The sequence below is a fragment of the Manacus candei genome, unplaced genomic scaffold (assembly GCF_025592945.1).
Source record: "Manacus candei isolate 608988 ecotype Guabito, Panama unplaced genomic scaffold, ASM2559294v1 h1tg000027l, whole genome shotgun sequence".
Classification (NCBI taxonomy): domain Eukaryota; kingdom Metazoa; phylum Chordata; class Aves; order Passeriformes; family Pipridae; genus Manacus; species Manacus candei.
The window spans coordinates 7,930,333-7,942,626 of NW_026138075.1; the positions used below are offsets into that span (position 1 = coordinate 7,930,333).

A 12,294-nucleotide genomic window follows, 5' to 3' on the forward strand; every position below is an offset into this window, starting at 1 on the left:
CAGGACTCCACAAATTGTTGTATTTTTGAAGGTTCCTCTCTGCCCATCTCTCCTGCCTGTTGAGATTCTTCTGAAGGGCTGCAACAGCCCTCTGGGATATCAGCCACTCCTCTCAGCTTTATGTCATCAGGGAACTTGCTGGGGAGGCATCTTACCCTTCATCCAAGTCATTGATACTGGACCCAGTATTAAACTTTGAGGGATACCAATAGTTACAGGCTTTCAACTAGTACTTGTGCCACTGACTACAATCCTTTTGCATTTGCCATTCAACCACTTCTCAACCCACCTCACTGTTATCATCCTGCATCATTGTTAGCTATATTTTACTTCTGATGTAGGATTATTTTTCTGAACTGTTTTATGATGTGCCAAAGATACATAGCAGAACTGCTCATTTTACATGTCAAGTGATGGTATCATCTCTGTACACTCGGTGAGCTTTGATTACTATCCATCAAGGCTGCTTGAATTTCCTCTTTTAGTTTGGTTTCTTTTGCTAAGGTTAGTCTCCAAACAAATACATGGCCATCCAAAGTGATTCAGTTGAGACCTCTCTGTTGAATGGTCAAGGAATTGGTAGATACTGTGTCAGATCCACCTAACTGAGAGATACAAAATAAGAGGCAGTACCGGAATCCTCAAAAAAAGATAGGCTTTCATGTTGGAATACATTTAGAATAACAGAGTAAAACTTTTCCCCTTGCTTTTTCTGAAATTATCTGAAGTTTCTGTGAACACATCTTTCCACCAGCAAAATTACCCTGGTACACATGTGTCTACTTGGGCATGTCTGGGCCTGCTTAAAACTTGATTGTTTCAAGTGCCAAAAGCTGAGTCAACCCATGTATACCTAAATTATACCAAGAGTAAAAAACTCAGTTTCAGGTTTAAATCTGGTCAGATGCTAGCATTGCAGAGCATGGCTAACACTGTGTGAACAGTCAAACTAGTTGTCCCCTTTTTCTGTCCTGGTGGCACATGGATTTTGTTGTGCAGGACTCCAGTGTCAAATCTCTGATAACAGACTTTTCGTGGTGTCTTTTGTCTCTCCAGGAAATGTCGATACAGGAACCTGCTCTGTAGATGGCACTTTCTCCTTTCCTACTGCTTTATTAGTAACAAAGTATCCCTGTGCCAGAGATAGACTCCAGAGCCCAGTGATTTTAGGGGATATTCCCTGTAAATGCAGGAAACTGGCCACTAGCCTGTGTGCTATGTTTGGTTGCCTATTACTCATTACTGTTTTGCAATTGTTTGCTCGGTGCTTAGCATGCAAGATTTTTCAGATTTCATTTCAATGCACTCAATATGCCCACTTGAATATTGAGAGCTCAGAGAACCTGGAGATGTTTGTTCACAGACAGCAAGGATACCTTCCGATTAGATTGCAACCCTAATGTTTATGCAAGGTAATGTTTATGCTATTTTGTCAGTCTCCTAGAAGAGATTTCAATGAAGAGAAAAAAAAAAAGGCAAAAAAAGCAAAAAAACCCACAAACTTTTAACTCAATTGTACTTTAGCTCTACACATTTTATATGGGATTGTGGCGTAAAATGTATGATATTCTCCCAGGCCAATTATGAAATAAAGAATATTTCAGTCTTAGGTTAAAACAGGATCCTTCCTGGTCTTGCAGTAACTGTATCATTGTTTTTTCCTGTATTTCTTATTGCACTGACAGATGAGGAGAGTTAAAGTACTGTTGTGCAATCACCTCCTTGAGTCTGGGAACATTTCCTTTATATGAATTCTTCTGCAGGTATTCTTTTGACAGATTATTTTTTTTCATATATAGATTTTTTTCTTTATGTTACTGTTGAGGAAGTGTTTGTATTGCACTATAGAAAGGGAAGAACGTTTTTACTGTGAAGGGAAAACAAGACCCATCTGTCACAAATGTCATAGCAATAGAATCTGATTTCACAGATAAGCCATTGTCCAAAATCTTCTTGAAATCCACATTAATGACTGCATCAAAGATTGAGCTGAAAGTTGTCTGTCCATTAGCAGGTTATCTGTGGATTATTCTCCTCTTTTATACAGCTATTTTATAAGCATTGGTAAGAAAGGACAATATATAATAAGATAAAACATAAATTAAATAAAATATTTCCTTTACCTTTCTGCATAGGTTCTCAAATGCCGTCTTCTCCTTTGCTAATTACAAAGTATCATTGTACATATTACTGATGTCTGCAGGCATTTCAACCTTAAGTACTTGCATTTCTTTTAAGTCTAATCTTAGCTATGAATTCTTTGAATCTGTCCATTATACCAAGTATGTTCAATATAATTTTTTTTCTCAGTTCTAAATTTTTCATATGTATATGCTCATCTCTACTCTTCCTGGAATTGTATTCCTTAGGGAAATATATAAGGAAGAGCCATAAAGCTTAGGAGCTGGACTTTTTAAATGGTAGCTGAAAAATGCCTTGAGGTAGAATGTTTCATTTATCGTCACTTTCAAATGTTTTAACCAAAAGTGCATTCTTACAAATGCTAAAACATCATAATTGCTTTAATTTTGCAGCCTGTTAGATAATATGAGACATTTTCTTTCTAAGTCTGCAAAAGTTTCAGTTTGTTCTTCTGCATCAAATCCCTACTGATAGCACAGCTTTTCTGTTGGCATAGAAGTATATTCTCCCTTCTCAGTAAGGATTCTTGTTTATTTTATGTCTTTGTTCCTGATTGTTTTTTGAGCTGTGCTTTTTAGGCCTGTAAAATTTTGGGAAGACAAAATCTTGTCCACTTTGTCGACTGGGGTCCCTCTGCCTTCATCTTATGAACAAATTTGACCTTGGAATTATATATTTTACTAGGTGACTGTAGTTCACTGCCATACTAAGACCTTAAATCATCTTGTCCAGGAGCTGCTTTATGCTGATGACGATGCCCTTGTCACTCATACAGAAGTAACTCTGGAGTGTTTAACATCCCGCTTTGCAGACGCTGCTAAGCTTTTTTGGCTGGAAGTCAGCTTGAAGAAGACAGAAGTTCTCTATCAACCTGCACCTCAGGAAGTCTTCCATCATCCCCATATCACCACTGGTGAATCAGAGCTCAAATCAGTCCAGCAGTTTAATTACCTAGGTAGCCTCATCTCCTCGGATGGTAAGATTGATGGGGAGGTAGACAACAGGTTAGCAAAGGCATATAGAGCTTTTGGAAAAATCTATAAAAGAGTCTGATGAAATAAACACCTGAAGAAAAGCACAAAAATCAGTGTTTACAGAGCCATTGTGCTACTCTTTTTATATGGATCCGAATCATGAGTCATTTACCGCCACTACCTGCGACTCCTAGAATACTTCCATCAACACTGTCTCTGTACAATCCTAAATATCCACTGGTTAGATTATGTGACTAATATGTCTGTTCTAGAACAGGCAGCAGTTATGAGTATAGAGGCCATGTTACTGAGAACTCAGCTGCGTTGGGCAGGGCACGTCTCCAGGATGAAGGACCACCGCCTCCCTAAGATCTTGCTTTATGGTGAACTTGCCACCGGCTGCCACAAGACAGGAGCTCTGAAGAGGAGATACAAGGACTCCCTGAAACAACATCTCAGCCTTGGTCATATTGATCTTCATCACTGGTCTACTCTGGCCTCCAGTCGGGAGGTCTGGAGACACACAATCCATAATGCTTCTGTTTCCTTTGAGAACGCACACAGGATCACCATCAAAGAGAAAAGACAATGCAGAAGGAATCGTATCCTGCCGATACCATCCAAGGAATCTTTCTGCTGTGTCTTTTGCAACCAATCTTGTCTATCTCGCATTGGCCTCTTTAACCACCAGTGCGCTTGTAGCAAATGTGGGTAGAGCCCTTCCCAAATCTTCATTCGCAAAGTCTAGCCATGATGATGATGATGATGTAGTTCACTGCCACACACATTTACAGATTTGTGCATCAGTACTTAATAGCAACAAGCTTTCTCACAGAGAGCACAGTGACAAAAAAGCAAGCAGATATTTTTGTTTAATCATGTAATGTTTTATTTACACAGTAAGAATTTTAGTTTTAAATATTTAACTTCTTTCTGGATTCTCTAAACTGATGTGGTCTTTATTCTGTCTCTACATTTGTTTTACATTTCCCTGGTTGAATACCATTGTTAGAAGTCTCACCTTCAAAATAATTTATTTCATGGACCATTCAAGAGAAAAATTGAAATTGTGCATTTGGTTTGTTTAAGTATTAAAGTGCATCTTTGAAATAAAAACATGGTTTTGGAAGTTAAAGCAGTAACAACACACAAGCAGCCCTGAGGCAGTAAAGCATCAGACCGCTGATTCTTCTATTCAGAGCATATCAGTGCTCCTAGGAGATGTTTACGTGAATCACAGGCATAACTAGAGCTGTCAAAATTAATGCTAGTGACAGCTGACACTCCTAAAAACATTTTGTTTAAAAAATCTCTTAGTAGATGAGACTGAAATTTTTGTTCAGGCTATAGAGTGTTCAGGCTGGTCTTTGTTGTTGACAAAGCCTGGACAATTCTGTATGCAAGATTTAACAGTGAAAAATTAAATCAGACTCTGCTGGTTGGTGGTTATGAAAAGTTTCAGACTGTTAGAAATTAGTCATTTTGATACAGAACTACCTTCTCCAGCTCTTCGTATGACATGCAGGAACTCCTAATGAATTGTGTGTCTCTACTTTTCATGTTTTCCGGCTGCAATAGTACCATAATACCACATAAAAATCTGCATCAAGCTGCCTCACCCACTCTTCTCGCAGGCAGCTGCTTGTGTGCTAGGGAGGTAGGCACAGGAGGAGGCAATGAAACCACTGTAATCTTGACTCAGACAGGCATGTTTGGTGAGAAGGCAGCATAGGACTCTTTCTACCTATATGTCTAGTCTGTCAAAGTGTTTAATTTTCATGATCTCCCTTTATGAATTAAAATTTTGCCATGTTATGTCCTCGTAAATTCACTCTATAATAGAATGACTTACGTAGGAGCTCATATTTGTGTGTCAGTTGCACAGGATTAGTACTTAAAGGTAGGTTTTTCTGTCAGCAAAGTATTTACTGAAAAAAAAAAAGAAATAAATGGGTAGTAACCTAGTAAAAAACACACCTCATAAAAAATTATTCATTTTCATAAGTAAAGTTCAAAAAGTGTCTTCCACTGTCATAAAATCACATATTTAAGTAGGCCAATTTCTAGCAGTAAATAAGCCGGTGGAGGTTAGCTACAAATCTTGTGTATTCAAAGAGGCAGTGGAAAAATTAAAGATAAAATTTTGAAGGTTTTACAAGGGCTCTCTTAGCGGTGGCTACTACACCACGTACAGAAAAGGAAACAGTGTAGATGATTCCTGAGATTCTGTCTTGTATCAGTGAATAGTGTAATGGGGACATTTTTCTTTTTGTTGAAGATAATTTTGTTAAAGATAATGTGGACCTCTCTGAAGAGGAGTACAGTGACACAGTGCAGGCTGAGGAAACTTATTGTGATTGAAACAAACATCTTGCTTTGCTGAGTGTAATGTTTAGGCTCCTAGAACGCTTTCTTATGGAGCTGGACCACTCCTTAGAGCTAATGGCACCCTTTTGGTGTTTTGTTTTTTTTTTTTAAAGCCTTCATAAAATCATTAATGTTGGAAAAGACCTCTAAGATCATCGAGTTCAATTGTCGGCTCCAGTTTGTTTGCTGAGGTCTAGAGAGAAACATAATGAAACATAACCTTTCTGTCATCAAATCAGCAAAACACAAGGTATGAAACAAAATGTTTATCAGACTGCAAGGTATCTTTAGCTGTATAGAGGGGACTGTTTCTTTAATACCATGGCTAATTTACATGTAAATAGCTCCACAACTGTATTTCTCAATTATTATATTTGAATTATATTCAATTATATTCAATTATATTGAAATTATTATTATTATTATTATTATTATTATTATTATTATTATTATTATTATTATTATTATTATAACATTCAGCATGGACAACTAACTTCATATTGAACATCTCCTTAAGTGTTAACAGAGAGATAGCAATGGAGCACAGAAGAGTAGCTACATCAAGAAAAGAAGGCTGAAGCAGTACAAACCTTAATGCTTTTCCTATTGTAGATTAGATGTCATAAGGAGATACTAACAAAGCTATGTTTTGGGGTTTTTTTCTGACATGGAACTGGTGCATGTGACCTGGGAATGCTCCTCTCCTCTACCTCCTTACTGCTCTATCAGCTGTTGTTGCTCCCTCACAGAGGCTTATGCTTTTTAAAGATTGCTATCAATACAGTGGATAATAAGGGTCAAAGATTCTTTATGTAAGAGTCAGCTCTCTAACAGACACAGTGCTTAGAAATATATGATGTGTCCATAGTAAGTGGGTGTTCATGTGTCTATGCATGGGACTTATTTAAACTCCAAATACAATGTTCACATGACACTTTTCTTTCATCACACTCCTACAAAGTCTTTCTCAGTTCCTGAATATAGGTAATTGTGGGCAGTGTTGCTTGATTCACTTATTTGCCTGTCAGACATTTTTCTCTTCCAAGGGCAATACACCTCCAATGTTGCTCTAATTTTGCAAGTCTCATTCTTGCTGTCACCACAGTGTGCTCCTTGGTCCCAAGCATAGTCACTACATGTAATAGGGAGTTCAGAATCAATGTAGAATCCATATTACTGGAGTTACCAACATGCTAGGAACCCATAGGTAGGGCCTTGACAGTTTGTAGCATTTGTCAAGGTTTGATGATCAACAATCATTGTTTCATTCGCAGCAGCAGGATTCGTGCTATATGGATCGTGCTATATTACCAAAGCTTCTTGATAGTACATGAAGAGGTACTCATAAGGTACATGAAAAAGGGATTTTTCTGTGCTGACAGTGGAAGGATCATGGCCAGTGATCCTGCAGGATCATGCAGTGCTTTGCTTAACAACTTGAATGCTTGTCAGGGTTTATCATATTACTCTTTATGTCCAGAAACATCTTGGATTGGTCATATTGATAATTTGTAATTGTCAAGTTATTATTTAGTCATAATATTATATTCCACATGGAACTATAAGCATTATGAGAATATAAACTAAAACAATATAACAAACCCTCTCATTGCTGCAGTCTATTCTTGCTTTCTTCCTCTTACAGATCCTCTGTAATAATTTTTCTTGGTACAGTTGATACTTCTATTCTGCTTCCATTGAGGACAACTACATGGTATTTTGGTTAATACTTCTGCCAAATCTCACTGCATTGCCTCCTAGTAATGTGTAAAAGCAACTATGGTCTTCCTCTTGCATGGACAATTTATTATACTGTGTATGTATCCTCTCTGTTGCTACTCTTTGAGGATTGTTTCACAAGGTGAATTTTCAGCAGTTAAATCACCCAATACTCAGTTCTTTTTATGAGTTCATTATGCCTGTCCAATTTTTCATGCAACATTTTATTGACTGAATCAGCTTATGTAGTGCTTCGAGATCTTTTACTTTTGTTTCCAGAGCACTATATTCATCAAGGCCCTGTTTTTCCATCAGCATAATAAGGGTTATAATTCATTCCTTAAGACCTTCTACTAGGTTCACAGGAAACTATTATTTCCAAATTTTCAAAGAGTCTTTTTTTTGCTACTTTAGTTTAAAGTGGACTTTTCCTAATAAGGAGTTATTTAAATCTCACTTGGAAGACAATATTAACACCAAGAGAACTGGAGCATGACTTGAATGAAAAGACAGAGAGCAGAAGGATCAGGAATTCAAAAACAATATGATAGCAAGCATGATAAAGGGGCTGGAGAAGCACAGTTCATCTATTAAAGTCCTTCATGTTAAATCTTACAAAATTATAATAAGATCTTACAGTGAGATCTATCAGAATCTCAAGGTGATCCTTAGCTTTGCTTTCCTTCCTCATCAGACTCCTCGTACTTCTGTTACTGCTTCTGTTACTGCTCCCTTCCTTTCTCCCTTTTTTTCTTTCACTTATCTTTTGTGTCCCAGATGGAATAGCCTACCCTGCTTCCCCACAATCCTTTTGGCTGCCAAGTTCTCACATCTTTTCAAATACCTCCCTAAAGCCCTACTTCATCAGGGAATTTTCACTCTTTATCCAAGCCAGATGCCTTTCTTGCTCTGAATATTTTCTCCATATATTCTCTTGTCTGTCTTAAGACCTGGATATCTAGTAGTCAAGGATTATCAGTAATTTTCTTTCTTGAGACAGAATGAGAATTCCTTACAACTTCACTATTTTGACTGAAATAGCCTAAGGGTCTCTCTATCCCTCTGTTGCTATTCAAAAGCTTCCCTCTTTTTTAAAAAAAATATTGTGTCAGGGGTAGGGAAAGGGCAGGGATCACCTCACGGAAGGCAAGACAATGACTTTAAGAACTCCAAGTTTCTAGGACTTGGTTTTCTATATAGTATAAAATTCCTTGAAACAGACAATTTTCCAATAAGACTGCAATATCTTGTCCTTTGTCCTACTTTCATGAAAATTAAAGGTGTGCCTTCAATAGTGTTAAAGGAATTTTCACTAAAAAAAAAATAGTCCCACTGAAATCTGTGGAGATTTTCCTCTACATTGTTTACCTAGACAACCACTGCCTTCAAGAACTACATGAAAAAATATAATTGTTTCAATCCAAACATAGTAACTGCTGCTGCTATTAGTCCATTTTCAGGGGCTTTGAAAGGCCATGCAACAAGTTCATTTCTCTTGTTAAAATTCTTTCTCGGTGAAATACCAACTACAACTTTGCTAACACTTTAAGCAATGTTCATAAAAATATCAACTAATACTCTTGTGTTTCATCCCAGTAAATTTCAATGGTACTGCTTTGGCACGTAGCTGGGGTAACGTGATAGTGATCCAAGCCCAGAAAGAAAGGACCTCTTTAATTACCTGTGTAATATTTGCAGAGTTTAAGTCTTCATTTATTACTGTCCAGATCACAAGTCACCATACTCATGTGCAGATGTAAGAAAGACATATAGCAGATATTTCACCATCAGTTGGAGACTTTAATACTATGAACATAATTACAAAGACACTTAATTTTGAAAGGACAATTCTTGTGCTCACAGATACATTGTGTTATTACTAATAGTGTGTACATTGTGGAGAGAAATCCCCTCCTGACCTCGTTTCTGAGTCAATAAACTGGCATTGAGGAACAAATGGGACTATATTATGATTTTTTTTCTGGTTTGGTCACCGTCATGTACTGTGAACTAGTGTGCGCTTGTAAGGGATGCCAAAGGGTATATCTCTTTACACTGACATCTCTTGTGAACAACTTCAGTGTGTCATCAGATTGATCCAAAGCTCAAGGCATTTGAAAAAATGGGAACTTAAAAGTGCCTACTAGATGTTACATTTTGATCATACTGAAACATTAAAATTGACAAAACAAGACCATCGAAAGCTTTCTTTTACCTGTCAAGACTGTCAAAGAGGAACTGAACCGTACATTTACAATGTTGCTGAAAACAGTATTAAAATAGTTTAGACATTCTAAACAGAATGTATATATGCATGCAAAGGTCGAGTTGGTCCTTCTCCTATACTCCTCTATTATGCTGGGTTTTCCCTTTTTTGCGTTATATTTCAGTCATTCTTTGCTTGGGCTTGCAGTTGCAGGCAGCATAAGTAGGGTAGGATTTGCAGTCCTGTGCTGCCAAAGGATGCCGGGAAGACAGGAGAACCAACCACCCACATAGCACACATTCAGAGGCGACTGGCTTCAGACTAGCCCTAGTGTGCTTTTAAGAGATGAATGGTTAGTGATTGGATCATACCAGACACAGGCCAAGTGTTGTCCCTTTTGGCTTAGTGTTCTGTGTGTTCATATTCTTCCAATTATAATACTGACAAAATATTGGGGACTTTAGTTTCCATATAGCAGATATAAGTCTGATGAGCTGAACACACCAGTGGTGCCTCTGTGCTACACAGTGCCAAATAGTAAACTATTCTTTATTAGTATTATTTATTAGTAAACTAGTGTAGTAGAAAAGTCTAATGAAAGGAGAAGTAGTAGGTTTTGTAGGTGAATTTTAATTTTTTTTTTGTTATACACGTTTTTTAATGTTATACACGTTACATTTGTGTAGCATCATGAACAAATTTAATCGTCTAAGAAATACATCTGGAGAAAGATACAGAAAAGTATCTATCTGCTAACTACTCATAAGTGCTTTTGTTATGGTCACAAAAAACAGAAAACGCAAGGAGAGCTTGCCATCTAACATTTAGAAGACCACAAAAATTCAAACTGTACCTGTAAAGTAGGCAAATTTTCATAGCACTACAGAGAGCTTCAACTGAAAATAGGAATAGATCTTTCTGGACATGAACTTTTCAAATTAGTTAGCTATGTACCAGACATTAAAGATTCCTTATCACAATTAATCAAATTAAACTTTTCTATGTTATTCCTTATATTGTTAATGCAAGCAAGTACCTCTTATATAATCAGAAAGCAAAAAGGTTAATGAATCATCTGGACAATAAAACATTTAAGAACTCAGATGGTCTTTTCAGATTCATTTGGAGCTGTTAGATTCTGCACCTCAAGAAGCATTACGAGTTCTTTTGTGGGATTTTGATTGTGACAGTCTTAACTTCTGTGTATTCATGGAGTCCATATTCTCCCCTAGATAAAAGAGAACCAAGAGCAATATTTATGCTAATGCTTTTTATATGAGTTTTATTCTGGATGAGATTTTCAGTGATGCTGTGCAATTGGCCATATATATATAACAAGTACACTGGACATATTTGGAACACAGCTGTGCAGCTAAACTGCTGCTGAAAACCTTTTGAAAAGCTACAGCAACAGTTTCCTGAGAAAAGTGGGAGAGACAGTAATTTTATCTGTGCAAAAGAATGGCATTTAACTTAGAGTATATCTAAATTGCATTTCTGTGCAGCAAATCAAGAACATATTAGATCTTCACAAGCATGCTCAACAAGTTATTTGCAAAGGTCATAAAGGTCTTCTCCTAAAGCCAAGAATTTTCTCCAGCATTAAAGAATAGACACTTCATCTCAAGCAAGTGGAGGACATAATTGATCCATGATGAAAACTCTCAGACAATGAAAAAAACTTTAATATTTGACATGTTTTAGCATGATTCACCTTTACATTTTCAATGATGAGTTGAAGCTTGTTTGTGTGCCTAGATATTTGACATCTGACACAGACAAACTAGACTTAACTGATTGCTTTACAGAACATAGATTTGCTACAGTATAAAGTTCTGCCGTTCTCACTGCCATGTTACTAGATAGGCATATAGGCAAAACAGAAGTCTCTGGTCAGGACCCTTGTACTAGGGGAATATGTTTCCTGATTCCCTTAATTTCTGAAGAGGCATTCTGTTAGTATGTGACATTCAGTAGTTTAATTCATAATGGTATTATCATTCCAAGAATTATACAGGGAATTTAATTCTGGGGTTCAAGGAAGTGGCTTGACACTGAGTTCCTAATTATTTCAGTGCAGCTGTTTCACACATATTTCTGCCTCTCCTAAAATTGACTGCTGTATATTTACAATTTTTTTTCCAAACAGACATCTATCTGGTGATAATTCTATCCTTGTCCTTTAGCAGGGATATTTTTATTGGTCTGATAATTGTGACTTTGAACTAAAAAACTTAATTAGCACAAAAGCTTAACTGCTTCCAAATGCACTGTTGTAGAAAATATTTTTGATAGTCTCTTATGGTTTTTCTGTTATTTCTAGCAAACGAATTCAAAAAATATTTCTGCTAAAGACTGTGATTCAGAATTGATTATGTCCAATTTTTTGGCACCCACCAAGTGCAAACCAGTATTTGATAATAATGGTCTAAATTATTGCATTTTTCCATTTTGCAGTTTTCTAAAGCTCTCAGCATTGACTTGAGTCCATTTCCTTTGAAGCTAGTGGGAGCTTTGCCATAAGGAGCAGCCTGTGTCCAGTGATGAGCAACTATGAAAATACTAGTCTTTATCTCTTAAAAAAATATATATAAAAAGAAGCTCTGAAGCACCTCACCTACACATATATTTTTTAATTACTTCTATCATTCATTAAAATTTTTATGCATTTGTCTTAATAAAAGGGAAAGCTTACAAGTATTGATTTTTAGTTATGGCTTTAAAAATAATTTTTTGTTCCTATATATGTGGTATTTTTAACAAAGGACAAATAAAGGTAAGACAGGACATGATTCAAGTGGAAACTGGACTAAAACTTAGAGGTCTGAAAAAATTTGATTAGTTTATGATTTTTGTATAATACTCCACTTTTATTTTGGGAAAAAA

The 12,294-nt window shown here is 36.6% G+C and overlaps 2 protein-coding genes across 3 annotated transcripts in view; one reads left to right on the forward strand and one right to left on the reverse strand.

Annotated features, from left to right (window-relative positions):
- The window catches only part of ANXA1 (annexin A1), a 360,547-nt gene that overhangs the window by 208,218 nt on the left and 140,035 nt on the right, over positions 1 to 12,294 (forward strand). The gene's annotated exons all lie outside the window — the stretch shown is intronic.
- The window catches only part of ALDH1A1 (aldehyde dehydrogenase 1 family member A1), a 50,270-nt gene continuing 47,994 nt past the window's right edge, over positions 10,019 to 12,294 (reverse strand). The window contains exon 15 of the mRNA XM_051789388.1: positions 10,019 to 10,636. Coding sequence (XP_051645348.1) covers positions 10,564 to 10,636 — 73 coding nt within the window. The 3' untranslated portion in view covers positions 10,019 to 10,563. The remainder of the gene's footprint in view (positions 10,637 to 12,294) is intronic.